Raw genomic sequence first — 26525 nt, forward strand, 5'->3', positions numbered from 1 at the left:
TGTTCGAGACACGGCGGGCCAACGAACAGGCGGTCCGCGAGCTTTAATGTGGATTGTCCAAGCTCATTGATCCTTCACAAAGGCCGTATACTTGGACTTTATTGACTGTCATTGCATGGCTATCAACGCGCATCGATCGGAGGGTCGTCACGCTTCGAAGGGGTTCCACATGCACACCTTCACCGGAATATAATACTGCCAGTCTTTTTGCAATCAAACGCTGAAAATTCTTAACGGCGTTTCTTTTCGTGGCAAAAGCATCCAACATCAAGGACCAACAAGCAGCTTTGGGGTCTTCACTTCCTGGTGATGCTCCAGACCTTGTCCTTGGCAAGCGGCCCAAACAATGCATCGTGAGCGGCAAAAATCAGCCAAACATTTCATGTTTCAGTCGTGAATTGAATCAATTGCTATACTATATATGTCTAAAACTAGTAACAATAGCAACTAGAGAAGCCTCAATATTGGTTGAGGGGTTGCTCTAGTGCGACATCACCACGTCGCTTCTAGCTCGTTAGGTTGACGTCGTCATCAATAGGGTTCAATCCCTCGACCGGGCCAATAGCGGCCTGGAACTTGAGCTTAAGCTTCTCGATCGTGTCGCGGTCCTCCATGAACTTGGCAAAGATGGTGGGATCGGTCGCGTTCTGCTTCTTGATGTCGGGGAAGCCCTCGGGCGTGGGCATGTCGCCGCGAACGGACCAGGTGCCCATGGCCTTTTGGTACTCGGGGCTGAGGATGAAGTTGTGCAGCAGCTTGGCGCCCTCCACGTTGGGCGCGTCCTTGAGGATGCCGGCGTACTGCGCCCAGGACACGTACTGGCCCTCGGTCGGTTGCGAAAAGTTGAGGGGCGGCGCGGAGCCGAAGCCGCCGCCGGTGGCGAAGAAGGCAGCGGCGTCCTTGGCGTCCGCCTGTGCGGCCAGGATGGCGGGCGTGGCGGTTCCGCGCACCCAGCGCGGGTTCTGCTTCAGCAGGTCGTCGAGCCACGAGTCGCCATACTGCTTCATACTGCAAAATCTTCGTGTTAGTGAAAATGGCACCCTTTGCGCCAAGACGGGAGGACTTACATGAGGTCAAAAGCAAACAGCACGGCATCGTCGTCGTGGGGGTACGTCAGGACCAGCTTGTTCTTGAACTCGGGGCGGAGCCAGTCAGTGTACTCGGCCGGGGCCGCGATGCCCGGCAGCTTCTCCGTGTTCCAGCCGTTGGACCAGAAGAAGATGTAGACGCCGTACCAGGCCGCGTCGGGGGCCTTGAAGGGCGTCTCGACCTGGTCGAAGCCGGCCGGCGCGTACTTGAGGAGCGCGCCCTCGGACGCCCAGCGCGGGTAGTCGTTCAGCGTCTGCAGGATGATGCTGTCGATGAAGACGCCGCCGGGGCCGGCCGCGAGCTGCTCGTCGAGCCGCACGTCGTGGTACTTGGACAAGTCGACCGTGATGTTGAGCGTCATGCCGGGGAAGCGCTTCTCAAACTCCGTCTTGAGGAAGTCCTGCTGGTTCTTCTCGTCGCCGCCGTGCCAGACCGTGACGGTAGTGGCCTTCTTCTCGATAAGCGCCTTGTGCATGTCATCCAGGGATCTGGTCTCGGGACCGGACGAGCCGCTGGCGGGCGGCGCTTTACAGCTGTTGTTTGCGCCAAGCGCGACGCTCGCAAGCGTCGCCACGAGCACACCGAGAGGGAGCATACTGAAGCTGCGTGTGTGTGTGCGTGCGTGTGTGTGTGTGTGTGTGTGTCTGTCTGTGTCTGTCTGTGTCTGTCTGTGTTGGGTATACGGGAGAGGAGTCGGGTAGGTTAAGAGGACGACTTCGCACTAGTATGAGATGAGTTTGACTCCTAGTATGTAGCAAGTGAATGTCCAAAGAAGCCAGTGAATGTCCAAAGAAGCCAGTGAATGTCCAAAGAAGCCAGTGAATGTCCAAAGAAGCCAGTGAATGTCCAAAGAAGTGATGGAGGAAACCACTGGGCAGGTCGGCTGTACTTGTACTGAAGACTGCGATCGACACCTGTCTTCATGCTGGCCGCAGCGCATGGCAAAGCTTAATGACCATCGCCAATTGCTTAGCCAAGGTGGGAGGCCGATGTGGGAGGCCGATGGGCGACTAGTAACGGCCTTTGCCGACTCTAGTGCCTGTTGACGTGAAGCCAACAGGTTGTCCTGCGGTGTTAGCGGTGGGTATTTTGTCGAGTCAAATCCTCGTCAGGCCATAAGCGTAGCATGAACCTTAATTTGCCCCACGAGGGCAGTAGAAATGCCCTATGGAAGCCTTGACAGGCGGCGTCTTGTTCATTTGCTCCCGGCGTCGGGCTGACGAAAGCTTTGCACAGCCCATGCTTGGCAGTTGGCTGGTAAGACTGTTTCTGTGATTTTCTGTGGCTTCTCAACCCATGTTTCGTCTGATGCGGCCTAGTGATGCTGGGCGCGCAAGTTCCAAGACTGGCATGTCGGTATGGTCTTTCCGGTGGTGGCAGGATGAAACGATCAATGCTCACTAGCCACCTCAGTCACGCCAACTCCACAGTGACACTATATTGGCCACAATCTTGGTTGTTGCAGTGAATCCGAGCGGATCGGAAAGGCTGGGCAACAAGGTTGCGCGACAACTGCACTGGGCCGTGATCCCTGGGCCAATCATACCCCAAGGTCCGGAACCTCGTTGCCTGGCGATTAACCTCTGCATGCGCTGCTGATCAGTGCAGAGCTCTTATGAGGCTCAGCTTGGGACGACTGCCTCTCCAATTTTGTCCTTGGCACTTGGTAGCGTGGTCGAGTGTAATTTGTACGTGTCCGACAATGACAGACGACACGCAGCGATCGTTGCCATGGCTTTCGAGTAGCAAGGCACCAGGAACTGCTTATCACGACTCTTCCCGCATGAGAAGGAAGAGTCAGTCTGTCAATTTGCACGACATGGCAGGACTTCAACGACTGCACATGCTAACCGGACGATCCGAAGCAGCGCTGATAATCACCAGGTATCTGTAACAAGTACAGATTGCTCCGTCCACTGACTGGTTCATATGATAGGGTTGAAGAGAGGTCCAGTGATCGCCAATGCCACAGGGAATACACCACTATATTCGTCGCAAATTAGCAGGTGGGTTGTATTTTCTGTAAACCTCCGGTTCCACTGTATTATCTGGGCTACCCCGAAACACCTCCAGGCTGTGTCATGCAAATTGAACAAGGCCCAAGTAATCCGGATCCAACAATACTTTGGTCAGGTTCTTCCAGCATGATTGAGTGTGGTTTCCCTTGCGAATCGTGTCAAGTAAGTAACGGGGTTGAGCGTAGATGCAAGTCGACAACGGTCGGAATCATTCGTCTTGAGTAGTATTATGTAGCAGTTGACTTTTGCTTTCCATGGTCAGGGAATGTCAGTGAATCAGTGATAGTCTTTTGTCGTCGGCACCGGCCGAGCCGCCTTCACCCAGCCTCAACCGCAGCCTTCCACTGGACAGCCCAACGAGGCTCGGAAATTTCCGTCCAATCCTCGCTGTTTTTACTGCGCCCTTTCTCAACCGAGTCGTGACAACTCCACTTCCCTTGGCTGTCGCTGCAAAAAAAAGTTTCCAGGATTCCAGTCCCCATCCCTTGGCGTCCAGCCAGATTCCATCCGCCCCCCATCCATGACCATGGCGACCCTGCGCCCTCTCCCGGAGGGATTTCGGCACTTCGGCCATCTGCCCCTCGAGCTCCGACTCAAGATCTGGCACTACTCCTTCCAGCCGCGCGTCGTGGAGCTGCACGGCCGGCGGGCGCACTACGCCGACGCCTTTCGGCACGGCGGCAGCACGCCCGGCTGGCAGAGCGCCTCCAACAATCCCGCCGCGCTCGCCGTCAACACCGAGGCGCGTGCGGCGGCTCTCCGCTATTACCGCATCCAGATCCCGCTCGCGCTCGCCGTGTCCTGCCAGCGGCCAGGCGACACGGTGACGCACAGAGGGCGCGTGCTCTACTTGAATCCGGCCGTCGATACCGTGGCCATGCTGGGCGATCTCGACTTTTATCGCCTGTCGTCGTTTTTATCCGACATTCGTCATCGCGACCCCGCAGGTATCGGCCTCAAGCGTCTTGCTGTCAGCGCCCGATGGACATCGCATGGAGGTGCGGGCAGCTCCATCAGAATGATCTTCAAGACCATATTTCCCGAGCTTGCTGAGTTTATAGTTTATTTGTTTGACAGCAGCTTGCCCCCTGAAGACTGGGTAAATGGGACGTGTTTGCTTGAAGACTGTGCGGGAACGAGTGTATACAAGGCCTTTGAAGCAGGAGGTGGGAAACACTTACGAGAAGGGGACAAGTGGATGGTAATTGGCAAGAGCCAGCTGAAAATAATGCAGCTTGCTTTCTTCTCCGGGTGGTAGCTGAAACCAGTAATGCATTTTGAATAAGTTTCGTCTTTACTCTATTTGACCTCTGCAAAGTTTGTGGCGGGGCAGCATCAAGTTTGGCGGTTCGTGTGAATGGTGCGTTAATTGCGGTCGTAATAGCAATTGTCTACATGCATCCGTACAAGATACAGCTAACTGCCTCTCATAGCGTGATAACATCACACAGCCGTGCTCGCATGGTTCCTCGCCTCCCTCTTCGCGCCTTTTTCTGGACACAAATCACCTCATCCGGGCCGCACTCGACCTTGCTCGTGACATGTACACTTGCAATGTACCACCAGCGGTCAATGCGCAGTGAAAAGCTCGTCTTCAAGGACTTGTATGGGATTGGGGGGATTGGGCATGAGGTAGTGATTTACGTACATCTCAGCCTCGCTGGAACGTGCGTAGTCCTCGTGGCCGAATATCCTCTCGTAATCTTCTTGTGACATGCTGTCACATTCGGCACCCCGCGGATCGGTTAAGAACGTAATAACACGAGCCTTCCTCCGAAGCACATCCAGAGCAACTTTCCACGTACCGCTTAGCAGACAGAGGTTCATCTGGAGAATGCAATTCATTGATGGAGGCAGTCGTTCAAGAAGGAGCTTCAACTTGGAAACATCCACAGCTACGTAGCGCAGAAAGATGTGGGTCAGTTTATGCCGGGACATTGACCCCATGATTTGCCCCAGATCTATTGTCGGCGATTCGGCCTCGGAGCCTCTCATATCCAAGGTGAGGCGCTGTAGACTAGCCGTGTCCAAGCATGTAGACAGAAATTCGTGGAGGTCGCTCACGTCTTGGTCGTCAGCGTTGCCACTATACTTGAATGAAAACGCCTCCAACTGCTGCATCCCGGACGAGAACTCTCGTCGAATATCCGGGGCCGGAACCAAGCCCGTAGGACAAGCCAAAGTCGAAAGTTGAATATCGAGGCTGCTGAGTAATGTGCCGGCGTTTCGGACAGCCTCTATGACATTTATAATGCATTCGTAGTCAGGCAACTCGAATCCGTATGCTCTCGTATGATAACCGGTCATCGGCTGGAGCATGACAGGATATAGTGCACTCCAGACATCGGTCCCGGGTATCAGTCGCGGCCCCTCTAAGGATTCAAAATCAGTATCTGTAAATTCCAGTCTCCGCGCGCTGGGCATCCTTGCAATTGCGGAGCCAACAAGTCGGCAGAACTCTCCAGTCTTTTTTCGTGATGCCTGTTTCTCAAGGAGGGTCAGATACTCTCGATGGATCCCCTCTAGGTGTGCTCGACGACTTCGGTCGTCCTCGAGATATCCGCCGTCGCTATCAGTATCTGCCGACACCATCCGACGCAGTGTAGACACAACCACCCTTCCGTTTGTAATCATCTCTGATGCTGTCTGCTCGGGGATGGCAGAGTGCCCCCACTTCCACGAGTCTTCGAACACGTCAACTGCTTTCGCAAGTCGGTCGGTTTGATATGAAATGAATGTGTCCAGGTCATTGAAGGAAGAGTTGTGAAAATGAAGGACGACTCGAACTGCGCGTACACCCTTGGCGATGGTGGGATGGCGAGAAATTTCGTCTAAGCGTGCAAGCGATGGCTCGTTGAAGTTGACGCGCACCATACGGACGAGCAGCTGTGAGCTCACATTACAAAACTGTCGACAGACCAGGCGGGTGTTGGCAATGGCCTTTCTGCCAGCGCCGCCGTAGTAGTAGGCGCTGTATGCGAGGTGAGGGACAAATTCTTCCACCAGCTCAAAGATCCTAAGGAGCATCTCGTTTGGCAAGTCCAGGATGTTGAGGCTTCTCAGAGTCGGACGTGACAACTTGTCAATGCGGCGTCGAAGGGCGTTTTGGAGACCCTCGAATATCGTCTTCGAGGCGTTCGCCTTTTCTAGTTCGCGGTCCAGATTCGCTGCCGATTCGAGAAGATCATTACAGGCTGCCCATTCCAACCATTGTGCTGTCATGAGGTTTTGGTCTTGGAAAGCTTCAGAAATGTACTGCGGGGGGCGATGCAGCGATCTAGATTGATCAGGAAACCACGTTATCTTGGCGACAATTAGGCGGCAGATCTCGCGCTCAAGATCTTCAAGCTGCTCATTGGTGGTTCGGAGATCCTCATAAGCAGTTTTCAACACCCCGTCAGACTCGGCAATGAGCCCTTTGTCTTGGAGGTGAGGCGGTGCCATCTGACGTGTTGCACGGTGGAAGTTGATGAAGCGTGGAATTTGAGAACAGGATGATGATTCCGTAGAGATTTATGGTAGAACCAGTGGCATCAATCCGGCCAATAGGCGTTAACTTTAGATTGCAGAACGCCTAAAACGTAGCAAAGAGAGCAGGAAAATTTTGTGGAGCTGATGCTGTCGCGTAGCAGCAAAAGTGGGATCCACACCTTGCTGGCATGAATTTGACCTTAATAATTAGGTACTGTTCAACAGATGCTTTATTATTGAGGTTATCATGATGGATCCACGTGCACAAAGCCTCGCAGCTGCTCGGGTACGTAAATCATTTTTGCAACTAGAATAAATCTAGGGTTGGGATATTTGACGACCTTGACGACCGAAACGTGGCGCACGCACCTAAATTCAGAGTCAAGGCTCCACATCGCAGCCACACCCTCCTTTAATCCATCTACTTCGTTTAAAGAAAGTAAGTACTTAGAAAAGTAGGTAATATTCTAAGGTAATATTAAGAAATAAGCCCTACCTTTATTCTATCTTAAGGCTTTCTCTATTTCTTTATATCTCTTTTTAAGAGTTAGATATATAATTCTAAAAATACTACGTTTAGTACTATAGATGTGTTGTTTTTTTCGCGCTATTAGGCGTGGTTCTAGCCACATTTAGGTCGTTAATTTTAGCGGATTGAGGTCGTCAAATATCCCAACCCTAAATCTATGATTGCCTGTACACAACACATCATCTTCCATCACACCTGACAGGTTTCTTGACAAGACGTCTTCTAAGGCGATGGCGACAGGTAAACATTGTAAAAATGTCTTCTTAGCTTGGCAATTTATGCACTCATACAAGTACAGTAAATGCGATGCTATTTGATGACTTTCCGACCTTGTTACTATCCTTTTAAATGTCAATTCATTAGTATAGCGCAAAGTCCAGATTCCTAGAAAATGAGGAACAAGGCTTGGCCTTATAATAATAAATCTGCTTATTCTTACCTGCCTATACCACTGCTACCTGTGACAAGCTGACAGTCGGAAGTTGAAGTAGTCGAAAGATTCCCCTACGCCGAGGTCGCCTGTTTCAACTCGCAAGGTACAAATCCCATGGGCTTTCATTTGAACGCTTGATCGTCTGTTCTCTTTGCCCCTCGAATCGCCACGGTGATTGCCTGCTCGACATCCTCTGGAAGGGGGCCGTCGCATCCGTCATCGTCGTCTCCCCATTTGCCCTGCAGTTGCAGGACGCGCGCCATTGTGCCACAGGTCAGGTCGAGGAAGCCGGACCACTCCCGGAAGCGGCTTGTCCAACCCGAGGACTTCGACGTGGCTCCCCACGGCAGGAGCGAGTCATCGCCGTCGACCCGGACCGTCACACGCCACCGCTGCGCGACCCATTGATCGTCAACGTCAAAGCGGCTCTCTTCGCGCCGTCGCGCCTCTCCACCCTCTTGCTCTGTTTCGCGTCGTCGCTCCTCCTCCTCCTTAAGGCCCAGCTCGACAGCCGACAGAGCGCGTCCGACCCGACTCACCTCCATTGTCTGTTGGTACCCTGCAGGACTTGCTGTCATGGTACCTTGGCTGGATTCGGGTTTCTTACTTTTTCCCTTTTCTCCTGGCGGTTTCTTACTTTTTCCCTTTTCTCCTGGCGGTGGCATTCCAAGTGTCCAGAAATTCTCGGCAGCGAAGGCGTCTTGTATATCCTTTTCTGGCAGTGACATTGCAGATGCCCAGAAATTCTTGGCGGTGAAGGCGTTTTGCATATCCTTTTCTCCTGGCAGTCGCATTCCAGGTGTCCAGAAATCTTCTCCTGGCATTGCAAATTTCCAGAAATCTTGGGGGGCGGAGGCATCATGTATACCAAGTATGTCTGACTGGCGATGCACGCCCGATGTGGTATGTATACCCGACTTACCATCTATGTTCGTGTCGTTACTGATTCCCTTTCCAACGCAGTCGACATGTACTCTCCGGCACTTGCATGTCGAAGCCGCCAGGATGACGCCGTACATGACGACAGGCCCACTGTCCATGTAAGCCATAATATCTCTATGCCATCCCAAAGCCAACATGTTGAGTACGGCTGTTACTAAGCCGTCCTTGCATGCCCTGTAGAAGAGGCGGTTCGCTGGGAGATACAATTCCATGCAGTTAGAGGTGTTCTTGACACCGGGCTGGCTGGCGCCATTGACAACACCCGACAAATCTTCGAAAGTGTGCACATCTGAAAGCAGCGCGGCGCACAGATAGGAATCGGGAGACTGAGGCGTCGGCTCCTGTAGGGGCGGAACCCGAAAGTCGGAGGCGGCAGCGGCGCTGTGCTGCTGCCGGGGACCGAGCGCAAGTTCCAAGAGTTTCCAGTCGTCAAGGTATTCCAGTAGCTCTATGCAGCGAAATGATCCACCGCCAGAGTCTCTGCTTCGCAGACACTGGCCCGTGATCCGCAAATAGTCGGACAGATGGCTCTGGACAAAATCTCGAGCCTCCGCAAGGGTAAAGGACAACTGTGCGGCGGCGGGGCTTTCGGTGAGGAAATCGCGGACCGACTGGTGCATGAGCTGGACAACTGACGCGGCGCCGTAGTTGTAGTCGCGAGATTCCTCGACCGAGAGGCCCGGGTTGTAGATTTCAATGAACACCCCGCATGTGAGATGCATCTTGCGCCAAAGCTCATCCCACGACTCAAAAAGCGGTCGGCTACTCCGTATGTCGTCCACGGTGAACGAGGAAAAGTTGTCCTTGATGATGGCCATGACCTCTGAGAGCATCTCCAGCGTCACCTCGCCAATCTCGCCCGCGGCGCATATCCACATGAGCATCCTCCGGATAGCTTCGATGTCCCCAGCCGGCTGTTGCCTCTGCATCTCCACCACAATCTGCGTGTAGTACTCCTCAAGTTCGTGCGGAATCCGCTTCACAGCTTGCCGCAGGCCGTCCAGGGTACATGTCCAGGGTGAGCTAGCCTGCCGAATGAGTTGGTCCAGCACTAGCTTCACCCACAAGACTGACCCTTGCGCGTTTTCTATAAGGGTGTTCTGTATCTCTTGTAGCGCGAGTTGCTCGTGCAACTTGGCAACACCCACCGATCTCGACCTGGGTTGCTTCATCCGGGAACCGCGAGGCTGGCCACGCGTCCGAGGGGCACACTCGGCAGATGGCAGAGCGCCCAGGTCAAGCGCATGAAGCGCCTGCCGCAGCGACTCAAGCCCTTTGCATACGATCTTTTCAATGTCGTCGTGGTTTTCCCTCTCCATGACGATGCTGTGGTAGCCAGCGACCTGCTGCTCTATCGCGACGGCGGGCCGGCTGAGTATGATGAATTTGGCGTTGGAGCTACTAGTGTCCTCAGCAAATGCCCTGATGACCGACAGAACTTCTGCATTCTCGGCTTCGTCGACAGCATCTACTACACAGATGACAGGCATGGGGCCGTGGCAAACACGGAGAATCATCTGCTTCAGGGTATCGCCGGACCACGATATATTGCGTGGATCCATTGAGCGATACGCCGCGAGGCAAAAGGATGTGAAGACATCCCGTGATTGCTTAGACAAGTGGTAAAGTATGGAGCGCAGAAGAGAATAGTGCTGAACGTGAGGGCCGCCCCCGCGACGATGGTAGAACCAGTCACCGACTAGGAAGCCGCAGCCGGTGGTCCCTTGTGTCGACCGCAGCCGCTCGAGAAGCGTTTCCTTGATAAACTTGGCCAGCACAGACTTACCGCTGCCGGGCTTTCCGCGAATCCAGAGGATCCCGGACTGCTGTCGTGAGAACGCAACGTATTCAGGGTTGCTCCAGATCCACGAGTTTGTCTCCGCCGTGGCCGCGGATACATGCATCCTCCGAGCCTCCATGTCCGGAAATTGTAACGATGCCAGAAATTCTGTTCAAATGTTAGAGGCTGGCCAGGGAGGAGATCTATGCTTCTCTTGCCCGATGCAGTCTTTCGCACCTTTGTATTCTGTATCCTCGGAGACATAGAGATGCGCGACTTCCTTGATGATGCCCTTGAGATCCGAGGAAGCCGCGACACACGCTCGGGTGTTTAGTGCAGTGCAAAGCAGTTCAATATCGGCAAGCAGTCTTCTTTGACCAGCGACCTCGATCAGCTCCATGTTGTCTATGGCCAGCAATGACTCTGTCCAATTTGCCCTGCCCAGCATGTAGAGAATGACTGGAATCATGGCTTCTGTGGGAGGCTGTCCGGTGTCTAGCAACGCAGACTGCAGCTCTGCGACGGCGCTTTGCGGCAGTTCCGCCATGTACTCGAGCAAAAGCTGTTCTTGCCGCGGCTGACTGCAGAATATTTGCAGGAACAGGAGACCCAAGGCCGCGTTAGCAGCGGCGAGGCTTGAGTCTATCTCCGACGGATCAGGTGGAAGCTGCTGTACTTTTGTGAGCTTGTGAAGTCTTGTCAGAGGCCGTTTTTCGAACGTCCCTGCGCAGTCGACGTAAAAGACGCGACAACCCCGTCTAGATTGCGCGGCGTGCCTTGCTAAGGAAATCGCGGTAGAGTTGCCTGGGAGCTGTCGCTGGTTATCGGTCTCCGCCGCGCTCGCTCCATGGCAAAACGTGGCCACGAGCATGCTCTTCTGGCCTTGAAGCCAATTCTGAAAAGCCTTTGTGTGCACGAAGCTCTGCATCACGTCACTTGGCAGGTCCGTATTGCCGGATTCCAGCATTGCCACCGTTGACGGAGCGTGCCTCTGGGAGTTGATCTTCTGTATGGCAGCCCGAGCCCCTATCGTATTGGTCAGCAAACAGGCGTAGCGCCTTCAGCTTCCTTCTTTCCGCGGCATGTAGCCAAAAGGAGTAGAGCGTACATTCACCGAGATGCGGCGGGCTTGATAAGGGATCATTGTGCACTGCAAGAAGGTCGGTAAGCTCGACATGGAATCCTGACGGGTTGTGTAGGAGAGTTCAGGGACTAAAGTGCGGCGGAAGGTGTCTCTTTGAGAACGGAGAGGGCAACAAAACTCACGATGCAATGAATCTAGGCAGAGCAGAATCGATTAGCATCGTCAGCTCAAGGAGTTAGTTGACCAATTGTTGGTTGAATCTGCGCGCATCTGCCATCTACACTGTTGGCTGCAAGTGACGCAAGCATAAACCGATTTCCTTTTTTCAGACTGTTCAAGTTGCTACTATAGCCACCGGTGGAGGTTCGAAAGGGGCAATTCACGATACACTTGTCTCTTACCTCTTGGATAAAAGTGTTCAACAACGGCTTTGGTTGTTGCTGCCGCACAAGCTGCGGCGTAATTTTGCCAGTGCTTATGCTTATGGCTATCTCCATAGTCACTCACCGACTTGATCACCAAGCAGGTAGTATTGAGCTGCCAGATTCCAGATGCCTCCATCTCAAACGCAATCACATTGCTGTTCTTGGCCAACGAGTCTCGGACTTGCGGATCACGCATAACAACGTCATCCGAAGCATAGGTTCCGACGTGGATCCTTCGCGGCACCTGCGAGTACGTGGGACGCCGACGGGCCTGTTCAAGGTCGCAGTCAAGATCGGAGCAGGGTGTTGCCTTGGCAATGCTGCAAAACATGGGCGGGTTGGATGTACAGCAGCCCGTGGGGCAGCAACGGCGGTGGAGGTGGTGGTAAGAAGAAGAAAACGCCAGATCCTCCGATTCTCCCGGGCAGCGGTATTCGGCGTCGTGAAAGTGCTGCTCCAAGATGGCTGCCGACTGGGCCGTCACTTGCTGCATGTAATATTCCGTTTCGAGGTAGCCCAGAAGCTGACGCAGCTTTGTTCCTGCAACTTGCGGGGCGGCGCTTTTCATCTGAAGGCCCTGCGGGCTTATCCCAGCCGCGTGTATGTAGTGAACAATGGAATTTCCGATGACGACATCGCCGAGGAAGATGGGCGCAGGCGCAGAGGGACCATCGCCGTACGGTTGAGCCACGCCGCCGCACACGCCGACCAGGATAGTCAGCTCCATTTCACCAAATCGCTGTTGTAAGCACTGCATTGCCAAGGCCGCATCGAGCTTTCCGTATTGCTGGGGTTTCACGAGCAGCACCGGGTGGCCAGCAAACATCGCGGACAGAAAGATGGTATCCCGCCTCTCGTGCGGCACAATCTCCGGCAGCCCATCAAGAAGCTTGATGACGGCGTCTAGTTCGAGCGCAAGAGCGCATATGATGGCAATGGCGAACTTGCCATCGCGTTCTGCCATTGCTATTCGCTGTCTTGTGTGTGACCGGCCTCGAGACCGAAAGACACGCTACGGAAGTCATCACCCTATCCCTTTGACCTATCATAAAGGCAAGTAGGTCACGGGACCTGCCAAGAAGTAGATACATAGAGGTACTTGGTAAGAGTATAGGCCACCCCCCTGAAATAATGCAGCTGAGAGACTTGTGCCCACTTTTGCGGCGCCGAAGTCGCCGGAGCTGCAGATCCGTACCACCGTGGTAACAGCGGAATATTGTCGAAAGAGTCCGCGTCGAGTCCAAGGACAGCTCGTACGCGAGTTTACAGAACTGTGATCTCAGCCGAATAAAGAGGGAAATTAAGAACCCGTGCAGCAAGGAACTCTCTCAAAATCCACTATCACATTTATTCATGCACTATGTGACTATCATCAACTTTCCCGACTATATACGCACCGCTTACTAGATACCATCATCATAAATCCCCTGCTCAAGGGTAGCCAGCGCAGTATACTCGCCCCAGTTGGCGCACGTATTGTTGAGAAACTCATAGTTGATCAGCCCGCGCGCCTCCTCGAGGCGCTCTACAAACTGAAGCGCCAGGCCCATGTTGGTGTGCCATCCAATGTGGCAATGCATGAGCCACGCGCCGGGGTTGTCCGTCTTGAACGCGAGCACCAAGTGGCCCGAGCCGGGCAGCATGGCGACGTCGCGGCGCATCGGGTTCGTCAGGTCGAACAGATCCGTCGCCGCGTCAAAGCTGCCCGAGCCCTGCGCGACGAGGGAGAAGTCGTGGCCGTGCAGATGGATCGGGTGCGGGACGGCGTTTTGGGCCTCGATGATGACGTACACCCACTTGTCGGCCTCGTCGAGCGAGATGACGTGGCTGCGCGTGGTGTAGTTGGTCGCGTTGTTGTAGAGCTGCAGCAGCGTCGGGTTCTGCCAGTCGGCGTAAAAGGACGTGTTGTTGAGCGCCCACAGCACGACATTGTCCGTCGGCAGCAGACTGACTTGCTCGAGGTCCGACTGGTCCTGCACGCCGGCGCTGAGCGCCACGTGCGGCACCAGGCTCGCCACCGGCTCGTCGATGCAGCCGTCGACGTACGACCAGACAGAGGTGCTGGGGGTCGAGGGCTCGCTGCCGTAGTAGATGATGCCGCGGATGTCATCGGGGTTGTCGCTGTTGGAGCAAGCCACCTGCGGCAGAGCACGCAGCCAGAAGTTCTCGGCTACGGATTCCTGGTCTGCGCTGACAACGACATCGTATCTTTGACCTAGTTGTATAACATCATTAGCGGGCGTTTCATTGGCAGTCAGCTGCCTAAGTTGTGACGTACCCATGCCAATGTCCAAGACCGTGGTCTGGTATGGCACAATGGGGACAAAGTCGGCCGCAATGACCGTCATGGTATGATTGTCAATTGTGAATTTAAAGTGCGTATCCAAGGCGCCATTAATCAGCCTCAACCTGTGCGTTTTGCCCGCTGTGAAGGAAGCATTGAAGCGATGTCCCACCACCGTTCCGGAGTTGTTCCACGTGTTGGTGCCGTTGATGAGGCCGTTGGTCAGGAACGGGGGGCCGCTCGTCAACGCCGAGGTATAGAGCTCATCCGCAGTCCGATGAGTCCAGTCCGCGAGCAAGATCGTACCGACATCCACGTCATAATTGGCCGTGGCCGGCCCGTTGATCAGAATGGCACCGGCGGCGCCATCCCAGGCCTGCAGGCCAATGTGGGAGTGATACCAAGACGTGCCGTACTGCGTGGCGCGCCAGGTGTAAGTCATTGACCCGCCCGCGTGGAGGGGGCACTGCGTAACCGCCGTCACACCGTCCATCTCGTTGGTGTAGTTTTGGCGGATGCCGTGGAAGTGGATGGACGTGCCGTTCTGCGCCAGAGTGAGGTTGTTGGACACGTGGATCACGACAGTGTCGCCCCAGTCGGCCTCGATAGTCGGTCCGGGCACCACACCGTTAAAGGCATACACGGTGCGCGCGAATCCGTCCGGCGAGGCGGTGACCTGCTCGAGGTCGAAGAAGTACTCCCGCACGACGCCGGTGTCAGGGACCTCATCATACCAGTTGGTGTCGATGCTGAAATCGCACCATTGGGATCTGGTGGTCGCCGTGTTCCCGGAGCAGGCAGCACGGGAAAGCAGACTGTTGCAGCTGGCAACAGTCAACAGTGGAAAGAAGAGAAAGAATGGGGAACGCATCTTCAGTCAATGGATAAAGAGTTTGCAGAGCTGTTTGTAAAAGCTTTGTTGTGAATAGTGTAAGTTGCTGGATGCTGAGTTCTTAAACTTCAAGACATGCAATTACAACATCTATATATACAACCAGACAACAACACGATATCAATATGACAGACAACATGACACGATGACCAACATAAAAATAAGCAACCAAGCGTATCATGCATTGTCCGACGTACGCAATACTTTAGACTTTTCCCAACTGCCGCCGCAACTCTATCCCCAGCTTTCAACGCCACCACTCTTATTGCAGGCATATTCCCGGCCTCCCGCACAGACTCTAGTGCTGCATCAATGCCGGCTTTCCCACTACGCCCGACGCTCGACGCTTTTATTTCAGCTCCGTCTCAGCGACTCCCGCTGTCATTATCGACGAGTTCACGGATACTCCATCGGAGCTGACGTGGACATCGCAGGTTCCTGACCGCGGAACGGGAGCGGGGCGGTGGTGGAGTGTGTCATTCTAAACATCAAAGCGCAGCGAACGTGATAACCTCCTGTTGACGTACGTTGATGACGAATTTGTACAAGGAATTGTGTGTATATATGGGTTGAATGTCCTGCGGTTCATTCAGCTACTGTGCACTGACATCTGTCTATCCGCTAGCAGGTCAACTTCTCTCCGCGCTTTGTTCTGAGCATCTCAATACTACATCGAACGATATCTCAAACGGCATGATGAAGTTTTCTTTGGACTCCAAAATCATTGCATTTATTCTGGCTGTTCTTCCTGCAGCTTCTGCTGCCAAAGAAAGCTTCAACTTGCTTTGCTACACGACAACCGGCTCCTTTGCAGGTGCTGAGCTCTATTACAAAGATGGTACGTCCCCCTCGACCAACTGAGGTAGAGAGAGCCGCATGCTGATAAAGTCTAGGGCTGATTATGATTTCGAATCTTACCGCTCCTTCCAACTTGACTTCAATCTATTGTAAGGGCAGCCATCCTCCCCTTCGTTCTCAAGAGCCTAGTTCATTCGCATGTCCGGCAAAAGTGTCATTGAGCCTCGGCACAACACTCTCTAATATACTTCATCTCTAGTTACTCGGGACCGGAGCCTCCCGTCCGCACCGTGGACAGTCTCCCCCAACACAACCAGGTCCCCGAACCCGCCCTTTGGCGGTGGCGAGCTCGTGCTTCCGGGTGATGACAACTCGACCTACCCCGATGTCACCGTTACCAGCAATGCAACCGGGTCGGCCGACTTGCTGCTCTACGGGGAGACTGTCTTTGCTCATGTCAACGGCAGCTACAAGAACCCGTTTTACGCCGCTGTTACAGATGACGCGGATATTTGGCAGCTGCTGTGGAACCCAGCCCATCCGAATGAGAAGAATCTTACTCCGGTGCTGCTACGCACGAGCATTGTAGTGTAATAAATCTTGCTGTGTTTGCAAGCCTATACTATCATAGACGCTCACATAGGTTCTCATGCTATCCAATAGTCGACAGATTGTATAAATAAAACGTTGGATAGTCTCAAGGAAGGCCGGCAGTCGTATCGGTAAAACTATTGGGTTCTTAAAGAACAGTGCACGTTAACAGAATCTACTTCGGTCCAACATTTTCCTCTTGGAGTACATGGTTCCTATGGTTTGCGAGAAAGCGTCAACCACGCCATGACTGCTATCAAGGGAGTATTGGCGTGGCCGGATATTCAAGACTTTTTGGCCGCTTCCCGAGACAGCACTCCCGCGGCGGAGGGACTGATTGTCACCGGAAAGATACCAAACTTTGGATTCAAGCATTTTGCATTTTCTTTTTGCCTCGCTACGGCGAGATATCCACCTGCAATCCGCCAAGGTTTAGGATACGCGTCGCCTACTCGGGGTCCGTGTGAGCAACTCATGGATTCCCTTTACAGTGACATCTGTCCATATAGTGAGTGTCTATTGGTGGGATTTAATGCGCGGTGACTGCAAACAAGCAATACCAATCTTGTTCTTCTCGTAAGCCTCTCACCGTCACCACCGGGAGCCAGATAAGAGCAGTCGCTCCTCGCCGTATCCGTCCGCGTATCAGTCGGACTTCAGCCAGTCGGAGCTGGTCCGACATTGTGTTTTTATATACTGCTGTCTTTTTGCTCGCAACTTTTTATATGCAAATGACGACTTTCCGGGAGATGACATTTTGTACTTTTGCCTTGATTTCTGACCCTTGTTCGATACCTTGTCCGTCGCTCCACCGCTGGGGTCATCGCCTGCCTTTACTTTCGCCTCGAAAATGCTTCAGCCTCAGAAAATAAGCCGCGGCATGATTGGTGATACTGGTTCTTAACCGGAACTCCACGGATATTTGCAGATTAGAAACGACCCGGGATACGCGTGGCAAGTTGTCACCTCTAGGCTCCTTCGCTGACACCATCGCCAGCTTTATGCTCTATTGCGGGCGAAGAATAAACCCTCCCGGAAATTCCATTTGGCTTCATCTAACACGAAACGGGCCACGAGTGCAATTTAATTTTTCCTCTCTTCCATCTTGCCCTCTTGGTTGCCACTGAGGCTGGCAGGGTAGAGGGCACTTGGGCTACCCTAAAGTGCACTGTTATACTTGACTAAAAGAACCCAGCTGGTTTTTCGAAGGTTTAGCGCGACTTATATCCGGCCTTTATTAGTCGATTTCGCCCCTTGAATTTGATCACAATTTGAGCTACAGAGGCCTGGGAGCACGGTAGCTCAACGTCTCCTACATCGCTGGGCACCGCTTTCTCCCTCTTGGTGGGACTTCGTCTTGGCATCAATAGTTGATCTTCAGGTCATGCAGCATGCCACGTGTACTTGTGCTGGTCTAGCCATCTCTGGCTTGTACCACAAGTGTTAGCTTGCTGTCGGCCGAAGTGTCCGTGGAAATCTACCCAGATCTGTCTATTATTATTAATAATTTATCGTGTATGGAGGGAGAGCCGGCCCGTAAAAAGCGACGCTCAGAAGAGCAGGCACTATGATCTTCTAGAAGGACATTATAAAAATAGTATAGATAAACAGGAATGCATTATTCACTTCTATAGGGTTTTTTACCATTTGATTTCTACAATCAATCGGCTGGCCGCCATCTGTGTTCTTCGGGATGATGACGGAGTAACAGTGACTTTTCCAGGCAGGTCCGCACAGCCAATCAACACAAATGGCATTTTGACGTAACATTCTCTTTCGGGCTAATTGTATCCGTACATTGGACGAATTTCATTGCTAATAGGCTCACCGCTAAGGATAGTGACGGGCGACGCATGGCTTGGTGTTGACCACAGTCGATGACGTATTTGACAGCTCTCGACGTGTTAAATACTAGCTCAGTCAAGCATTTATGAAATTGCTATAGACTCTTTTGATATTCCATCATATTAAATTGCCATGGGCTCTTTTGGTATTCCATTACACGGTCCGTGTCTTTTTCATTCACTCGCAAAATGGTCTACATCTTGCACACGGCGTCGTTGGCCGTCGCAGCAGTATTGGCTTACCTGGCCGCCGCAGCTCCGTCCGTTCCGGCCACGCTCCGCGACCACAAAATCACCATGCGACCAAGCGATGACCCATTCTACCACGTCCCGGACGGTCTGCAAGACGTCGCGCCGGGCACCATCTTGAGGCACCGACCTCCTCCCGCCCCGATTGCCGCTTTCGGGGTCGCCCCGCTGCGCCTCGCCGCGACGCACCAGATCCTGTACCGCACGACGGACAGCCTAGGCAACGCCACCGCCACCGTGCTGACGGTGCTCGTGCCGCGCCACGCCGACATGAACAAGGTGCTCTCCTACCAGGTCGCCGAGGACGCGGCCGACATCAACTGCGCGCCGTCGTACGTGTTCCAGTTGCGGCCCGCGGCTGACCCGGATCGGGGCACCGGGACGACCGAGTTGGAGCTGCTGCTCGTCGAGGCCGCCCTCGAGCAGGGCTGGGTCGTCATCGTCCCCGATTACCTCGGACCCTACGCCGCGTTTCTCGCCAACAAGCTGGCCGGCCACGCCATCCTCGACGGCATCCGCGCCGCGCTCCACTCGAGTCGGTTTACGGGCATCGGTAGACACCCGAAGGTGGCCATGTGGGGGTACTCGGGCGGCGCCGTGGCCTCCATGTGGGCGGCGGAGCTGCAGCCGAGGTACGCGCCCGAGCTGGAGATTGCTGGCGCGGCCGTGGGCGGCACGGTGCCCAACCTTATCACGGTCGTCACTTCCATCAACGGCGGGTCGCACGCGGGCTTCATCGCCGCTGGTGTCATGGGACTGACGAACCAGTACGCCGAGGCTGAGCGCGACGTGGAGCGGCATCTTCTTGCCCAGTTCCGGGACAAGTTCATTTCGGTCCGCAGCCAGTGTATGGATGCCGATACCAGGGCGTTTAAGAACCAGGACGTGATTGGCATGTTTGACGACCGCGATCTGGTCTACCGCGTCTTGAAGAACACTTCGCTGGGACACGGCGACACGCCAAAGATTCCCATGTTTGTGTACAAGTCGGTCGACGACGAATTCAGCCCAGTGGCGGAGACGGATGCGCTGGTGGCCGCGTACTGCGGCGATGGCGCGTCGATCCAGTACCACCGCGACCGAAATTCACATCATGGCAGCCTCGCCATCCTGGCGGCGCCCAAGGCCCTGCTGTGGTTGAAGGAGACAATGCGTAAGGCGCCTAGAAGAGGATGCTCGACCAGGACTGTGTATTGGTCAATTCTGGACCTGGGTGCCCTCCTAGCGCTGCCCAAGCTTGTTCTCGATGGGCTGCTCGATTGGCTGGGTAAACCAGTTGGGCCCTTTTTCGGGACCACCAGGGCACACATAGGATGAGAGAGATAATGCTGTTGAATTAAATCTCTGTCTGATGGGATGGTGCACACAGTGTGCCAAATATACTGGGCGACGGGGGATTATTCCTCCGGCTTCCGGGCCGTCTGTCATCGCCCCCTGGATGCTGGATGTCGATGGCTTCACATCCAGAATGTACAGGTAAAGAGGCACCGGCTGCATTGCTTACATCTGTCGCAAGATATTTGCCTTTGGTGTATTATTTTCGGGATATTCTATTCAGCTTATTACCCGCTTCGGGTATTAAGGGAAGGTACCCCATGTGCCACCTATTACTGGCTAATGCTGGTCTTCAGCCAAGAATTCGTCGCCCGCTTTACAAATGGACAGCATGTTGGCACCTTTGAGCTTGATGGACCGATCAATTCGGGGGAGAAGGATTGGATCAAAAATCTGGTGGCAAATGACGAGGTTGCGCTCGCATGACGGAGGCGCCACACAGAAGCAGTATGAAGAGACGCATATGTACATGGAGCTGTTGACTATCGATCGACCTTTGATCCCCCTCATCGGCGCCCAATTGGATTTGGATTCATACATTGTAGGGAGTGTGATAAAACCCATAGACGAGGTCCCAAGGCTACCAAAAAATTGACAGCATCAACTGACAGCATCAATTGACACGTAACTCTGCCATGTGATGAAGCGGCAGCTTACACCTACACAAGCAGAAATCGAAAATCAACACCTGTCAAGGGATAGATCCCTGCCGCTCGCATGAGCCAAGGAAGAAGACATGCAGAGTTGTCCCGACTGTGAACTCTGATAACGTGTTCACAACAGTCCGTGGCCGCGTGCGCCAGATGCAAAGCTTTTTTTCATTGTCTGGACTCGTGAGAGTATAAAATTTGGCATGGCGGGCACAATCACATGCCAAAAGAATACGTCATGCTTCTGTTGTAGTTACATGTGCAAGTGTCAAGAGGGGGCAGGCAAGTGAGCAACGCTGGCACCAAATAAAGCTCCCAACAAAATTAGAAACAAATAAGAACCCACCTGACTTTTCCCCTTGCCAATGCTCGGTAATGGCTGACTCGGGTACGGGGAGATGCAAAGAGCAAGAATCCACCAAGACGGTATTCTAGTCGTGGCTGGTGATTCGACAAGGGGGGAGGGCTAGCCTATTTAAGCCTGGCTTTTGGCATGAATAACTGGTTATAGAATGTCTTCAGCTTGGACCCCGGAGAGGAGACTGCGGAACGGAGGCAGGCCGCACCCATTTGCCATGCCCGTCCGTCCCCCTCTTTGCGACCCCGCGCCATCGGCTCTGCATCTTCTCCACTTGGCCGACTTGCCGCGGTGCAGTCTCGGGACTGGGGGTTTAAAGAGATGCAACGCCCCTTGACGGGAGCTGAAGATTGACAAGCTGGTGTTTTTTGTCCCACAACTCTCCTCGATCAATTGAGAAGCAGCAAAAAAAATAAAAATAAAAATCAAGAGGCAGGAAAATAGCAACCTCATCTCGGACCAACACCCACCAACACCCACCAACACCCACCAACGGCATCATGGCTGCCATACGCCTTATACCGGTCAAGCACATGGCGGGCATCAGTGTCCTAGGCTGTGTCCTCATCAAGTTGCTTCATTTGTTTCACAGCAAGACACAGTCCGCCATTGTTTTCGTCGCCCTTTTTGCCGCCCAGATCACCCTCTACTCGGCGTATGCCATGTTCGTCTATCCCTATTTCGTGTCGCCTCTCCGCCATCTGCCGCAGGTCAAGGGCGGCCTGCCTCTAATTGGCCACGGAATCAACATGCGCAAGAAGGGTGTCGGCGTCATGGCCAAGGAATGGTACGTGAGAAGCTTCTCCCTAACCGAAATCGTCTACTGACACGCGCCACTTTGCAGGATCGGCGAGAGCCCCAACGACGGGCTGATCCGTGTCATGTGGCACTTCAACCAGGAAATGGTCATTGTCAACTCGCCGCAGGCGCTCTCGGAGCTCCTCGTGACCAAGTGCTACAGCTTCGAGAAGCCGCTCTTTGCGCGCAAGTTCCTCGCGCAAATCATCGGCTGGGCGCTCCTCACCGTCGAGGGCGACGTGCACAAGAAGCAGCGGCGCGACATGCTGCCGGCCTTTTCCTTCCGCCACGTCAAGGACCTGTACCCGCTCTTCTGGCGCAAGTCGTGCGAGGCGGTGCGCGAAATGGCCGCCGGCTGCGACGACCAGGGCTACATGGAGACGGAGATTTCCGGCTGGACCGCGCGCTGCGCCCTCGACATCATCGGCCTCGCCGGCGTCGGCGTCGACTTTGGCTCCATCAAGGACCCCGATAACCCGCTCGCCAAGAGCTACGAGCTGCTGCAGCCCGACGAGGCCGACATGGTGCTGCTCGGCATGCGCGCCTTCCTGCCCGACCTCATCATGGACAACCTGCCGCTCCGCCGCGTGCGCGACGCCCACAAGGCGTCGGCGCACATCCGCGGCGTCGCCCACGGCCTCATCCAGGAGAAGCGCCGCCTGCTGGACAACAAGCAGGACGCGGGGCTGGACATTCTCACCGTCGCGCTCGGCGGGCGGCTCTTTTCCGAAAACGCCCTCATCGACCAGATGATGACGTTTCTGTCGGCCGGCCACGAGACGACGGCCTCGTCGCTCATCTGGGTCACCTACTTCATGGCCAAGTACCCGCACATGCAGGAGCGCCTGCGCAAGGAGATCCGCGACGCGCTGCCCTCGCCCGACAGCGACGTCGAGGTGACGAGCGCCGTCATCGACGCCATGCCGTACCTCAACGCCGTGTGCAGCGAGGTGCTGCGCGCCCACAGCCCCGTCGCCCAGTCGGTCCGCGTCGCCATGCACGACACCACCCTCCAGGGCCAGTTCATCCCCAAGGACACCCTGCTCGTGCTCGTCCCCTGGGCCACCAATACCGATCCCAAGCAATGGGGCGACGACGCTCACGAGTTCAACCCGGAGCGCTGGCTGAGCCCCGACAACGGCGGCACCAACGCGGCCAACTATGCGAGCGGCGGTGCCACGAGCAACTACGCCTTCATGACCTTTCTGCACGGCCCGCACAGCTGCATCGGCGGTGCCTTTGCAAAGTCGGAGCTGGCGTGTCTGGCGGCCGCCTGGATTGGTCGCTTCAGTTTCGAGCTCAAGGACAAGTCGCTCCTGGACCCGAGCAACATCAAGATTAACCCTAGTATTGTCGCCAAGCCCGACGGCGGAATGGAAATGTGCGTTCAGGTTGTCGAGGGGTGGTAGACGGTCGTGCTGGATGGGAAACCCTTTTCTCCTTGTACTATAGTTGTGCTTAGCTGTGACTTGATCGGCTCGTTGGTAGCGTCTTTGTTTCTCACAACGCTGGGAGGTATGCTGGAGTTTTGGAACGAACGCCCGAGTACTTTACTCAAATATACGTAATCGAATGTCAAAATCGCACATGTCTCATTTTGTTCGTCCTCGTCGAACAATGACCCCGCCAAGTCACTTCACTTGGTACAAGTTCCTTTCCTCGACGAGGACACCAATCAAGTCGTGCATCAAATATAACTCAATGGGACCAAGGAGGGCCTGCTGAAAGTCAGGATTTGGGGAGTGAAGAGAGCTAGGGAAGCCAGGGGTCCGCCCACGTACTCCTGACCATGGCGCATTTTCTCTCCAGCTCAAGCGTACAAAGCCCGCAGCTATCATCCATTTGGAAATCATCCATTTGGCAATCACAGGAGGTAGGTTGGATGATGCAGAATGGGGAGATGATGATGATGTATTGTGGAGGTTCTGTGGGCTCGAGATAGGTACTTATGTACCCTACATTCTTGGGCCTACGAGCTTGCAACTCTCAAGGGCCCGTCAAACTTCATCAGAGGGGTATAGTGTCATCTCTAAAGGAGACCTACTAGCCGGACCGACTCTTTTTGAACTGTGTGCTCTGCTCCTTCTTGTATGGGGGCTGACCGACCGGACGGTGCGCCCTTGTATGGTATCACAGAATTTACTGAGCTAACTAATGCCCCTTACCTTCTAGGTCTGGCTCGACGAGATACTCATCTGTTAAATAGTTAGATGGCTTCTATAGACAATGCACCGTTGAGCGAGACGCGACATGAATAAGAAAGAGACTTACAAATTGTCCTGGTCGGCTGCGCCCACCTCGCCACTCGTGCAAGCCAGCCGAGGACAATTGCCTCGCCATCAAGTCGGGCGTCTGTTTGATGCCTTCATAGCACTCGATCTCAGTGCCTGCCTTGAAGCACAAGGCTGTCGGCGGATGCTCCACGTCTCGCACCGCGCGCAGGACAAACTTGTGCCGCAGGGGCGGCGGCTGCTGCTCCATCACCCCGCGCACCTCCCAGTCCTCGTCATTGTACCACTGCCCACCGACGACGACGTTGGAGTGCTGGAACCCGTTCCGGATAAAGGCTTCGAAAATACCGCTTGAATCGTGGTACGAGGCCCAGACGGCGTCCGGGTCTGGGCTGCAGTCGATGCCGATGAGCATGAGATCGTGCGGGCGCATGGCCCCTACACAGGTCTTGAGGTAGCGGACCGCTCGGTCAAATCGATCGTTGCTGTATATCGAGCCGAGCGAGAGGAAGAGCCTGCGGCCGGAGATTGACTTTGCCCACTCGAAGCCGTCTTCAAAGGTGCCCCAGAGCCCGAAGCACTGGACAAACTGATAGGTCGATCGCAGACTCTCCATATTCGCCGCCAGCGTCTTATGAGAGAGATCAAGGCCATAGTAGTCAACATCTTTGCCCAATTTTTCAAGAGCGTCGAGAACGGGACGCACTTTGCGCACGTCACTTAAAAAAGAAAGGCATTAGTCTTGGTCAATTCAGCCAGCAACGGCGTCATGGTCTGGTGCCAGTGTGCTGTTGCTCCTGTCGTGTACTCCGTACTTACCCACATCCCAGGTCAAAGACACTGGATCCAGCAGGAATCAGACGCGCAATATCCGCTGCGTGCTCTTCTAGGAGCTTGACCTCGATGTCCGTCTGGTAGTAGTGAGGTAGATGATTGACCTGGTGCCAGAGCTGCAGACCTGTATCATTGGAAAACAAAATGTCTGGCAGGAAGTATCGTCCATCCTGGTCTGGTTCATTCAGATGTTTGAACGTGATTGCCTGCAAGCGCTCAGGTAGCTTACTACCTCCAATGTCAATGACACCGTCGACTGTAGCCTGGCGGTACAACTGTGTGCTCTGGAGGTCTCCCATTGCGTATCGGTCTTATGACAAGAACCAAGTCAAAATAAACGAGTATGACGATGAGGAAGTTTTCCAATACACTAAGCGACAGCGCTGTGGTATGCCTGAAGTCAAAGTGAGACAAGCAGCTTTACCGTTCCAACAAAGAGAGCAGCAGGTCATCTTGGGATTTTCTCCCGTTTTTATATCTTCCAATTTCGCAAGACAATCGACGTCAATTTGACTCCTCTTTGCTGAATAGCTTTCAGCTCAATGTCGGAGGGCTGAACGGCCAGTAACGCATCACCCGCCTCACTGCTGCAGCCTGGCGAGGTGCAGCTAGAACGGGGTGCGGCATGGCTAGAGGCGATACCTGTAAATGGACTCGAAGGCCAAAGCAGACGCAATCAACCGCTGAGTAAGGCAAAAGGCATCATTACCTTTTTGGTTTTCTACTCTCTACGGCGCCTCACTTCCCATGCCATGCCGAGGTCGTAGCGATAGGACGGTTCTGTGTTCTTTCCAATTTCGCCTAGTGAACCAGCAACACGTCTGGGTCTCATAAAAAGCTTGGTGAGGGGAGGGAGCCTCATTCGTAGACCACTACTATGGCTAGTCATAGAGGAATCCATCATTTCACCTGTTTCTCCAGGACTTCGGCCGCTCTCATGTGATATTATTGTGCACTACTTGCTGGTGATTCAAAAGCTGATCTAGCCTCGCAAATCCCTTCGTATTGGTACAGTTTGGTTGATGGCATTTGTACGGCCGACAATGTCTGTATAAATGCGCCCTGGCAATATATGCTGTAAGCAACCCAGTTTTCGAGGCGAAAACTGACTGCGTTTGAAGAGCAGTGCAACAGGAGACATACCTAAAGTCCGAGTTTCGTTCAAAAGCTATCCTTTCGCCGTTGGAATCTACTCCTCCTCGCTGGCAGCGCTGCTCATAGGGGCAGTAGTATCTACCTTTTCCTCTCTTGGATAGAGACCCCAGTAAAGACTGAATCTTTGCCACGACGGTATTCTCCGAATTTGATTCCTCGGCGATTATGGGTATGAATGTAGCATTCTGCTCCGCTGCTGGGGAAGCGTTACCGACTGGTTCCGTCGGCATCCAGGCTACGGTTGGCCCTACACCTCCAGTAACTGAGTCGTTAACGCTGTACCCAGCCATCGAAGATTTTCGAGCTGCTTGAGGCTTAAATTCTGCAAAGGTCTCGGAGAGGAAGGGGTGCGCAATAAGTTCTTGCTTGATGTCTTCCTCAAGGCGGCGCAGATGGGCTGAAATGGACCTGGTTTCGTCTTGGTTAAATGCCGCGAAGCAGAGGGGCTAGGGGACGATCTCATGTACTTCAAAAACCTCTCTTTCTGATTCAGCTGATCCAGATGCTGCAGGTCATCAAACCCGTCGAGACCCTCCATCTGTCTGACTCTGTGTGAAAGGTATACGTCGACGTGCTCACCGTGTGCCATACCACTGCTGAGCTCCGAAAGAAAAGAAATATTTCGTAGGAGACAGTGGCTGATATCTGCTAATATACATTCTGAAGGCGCAAAGGTGTGCGAGGTTGCGGCGGCATCTGCGATATGGGCGTCGAAAATAGCTGTTATGGGGCTCG

At 54.0% G+C, this 26525-nt stretch overlaps 9 protein-coding genes across 9 annotated transcripts; 4 read left to right on the forward strand and 5 right to left on the reverse strand.

Moving 5' to 3' along the window:
• Positions 1-506: 506 nt before the first annotated feature.
• Positions 507-1684, reverse strand: CCM_04964 (ABC-type Fe3+ transport system; the record flags this gene model as incomplete). Its single annotated transcript, XM_006670109.1, has 2 exons — positions 507-1008; positions 1068-1684. 2 exons carry the CDS (start codon positions 1682-1684, stop codon positions 507-509), a joined length of 1119 nt encoding a protein of 372 aa, XP_006670172.1.
• Positions 1685-3633: 1949 nt separating this feature from the next.
• On the forward strand, positions 3634-4365 carry CCM_04965 (uncharacterized protein; the record flags this gene model as incomplete). The annotated part of the gene is made up of 1 exon (XM_006670110.1): positions 3634-4365. The coding sequence occupies one exon, from the start codon at positions 3634-3636 to the stop codon at positions 4363-4365; it is 732 nt and encodes a 243-aa protein (XP_006670173.1).
• Positions 4366-4676: 311 nt separating this feature from the next.
• Positions 4677-6551, reverse strand: CCM_04966 (uncharacterized protein; the record flags this gene model as incomplete). The annotated part of the gene is made up of 1 exon (XM_006670111.1): positions 4677-6551. One exon carries the CDS (start codon positions 6549-6551, stop codon positions 4677-4679), a length of 1875 nt encoding a protein of 624 aa, XP_006670174.1.
• A 1111-nt stretch (positions 6552-7662) lies between these two features.
• CCM_04967 (kinesin, putative) lies at positions 7663-12735 on the reverse strand (the record flags this gene model as incomplete). Its single annotated transcript, XM_006670112.1, has 3 exons — positions 7663-10430; positions 10500-11288; positions 11748-12735. 3 exons carry the CDS (start codon positions 12733-12735, stop codon positions 7663-7665), a joined length of 4545 nt encoding a protein of 1514 aa, XP_006670175.1.
• Positions 12736-13174: 439 nt separating this feature from the next.
• On the reverse strand, positions 13175-14926 carry CCM_04968 (Multicopper oxidase, type 3; the record flags this gene model as incomplete). The annotated part of the gene is made up of 1 exon (XM_006670113.1): positions 13175-14926. One exon carries the CDS (start codon positions 14924-14926, stop codon positions 13175-13177), a length of 1752 nt encoding a protein of 583 aa, XP_006670176.1.
• Positions 14927-15643: 717 nt separating this feature from the next.
• Positions 15644-16339, forward strand: CCM_04969 (uncharacterized protein; the record flags this gene model as incomplete). Its single annotated transcript, XM_006670114.1, has 3 exons — positions 15644-15785; positions 15841-15894; positions 16005-16339. The coding sequence occupies 3 exons, from the start codon at positions 15644-15646 to the stop codon at positions 16337-16339; spliced, it is 531 nt and encodes a 176-aa protein (XP_006670177.1).
• Positions 16340-18369: 2030 nt separating this feature from the next.
• Positions 18370-20190, forward strand: CCM_04970 (secretory lipase, putative; the record flags this gene model as incomplete). The annotated part of the gene is made up of 2 exons (XM_006670115.1): positions 18370-19582; positions 19988-20190. 2 exons carry the CDS (start codon positions 18370-18372, stop codon positions 20188-20190), a joined length of 1416 nt encoding a protein of 471 aa, XP_006670178.1.
• Positions 20191-21272: 1082 nt separating this feature from the next.
• CCM_04971 (cytochrome P450 78A3) lies at positions 21273-22979 on the forward strand (the record flags this gene model as incomplete). The annotated part of the gene is made up of 2 exons (XM_006670116.1): positions 21273-21559; positions 21617-22979. 2 exons carry the CDS (start codon positions 21273-21275, stop codon positions 22977-22979), a joined length of 1650 nt encoding a protein of 549 aa, XP_006670179.1.
• Positions 22980-23738: 759 nt separating this feature from the next.
• Positions 23739-24934, reverse strand: CCM_04972 (DUF323 domain-containing protein; the record flags this gene model as incomplete). The annotated part of the gene is made up of 3 exons (XM_006670117.1): positions 23739-23765; positions 23842-24520; positions 24621-24934. 3 exons carry the CDS (start codon positions 24932-24934, stop codon positions 23739-23741), a joined length of 1020 nt encoding a protein of 339 aa, XP_006670180.1.
• Positions 24935-26525: the final 1591 nt, after the last annotated feature.

Source organism: Cordyceps militaris, assembly GCF_000225605.1.
Source record: "Cordyceps militaris CM01 unplaced genomic scaffold CCM_S00003, whole genome shotgun sequence".
NCBI lineage: Eukaryota > Fungi > Ascomycota > Sordariomycetes > Hypocreales > Cordycipitaceae > Cordyceps > Cordyceps militaris.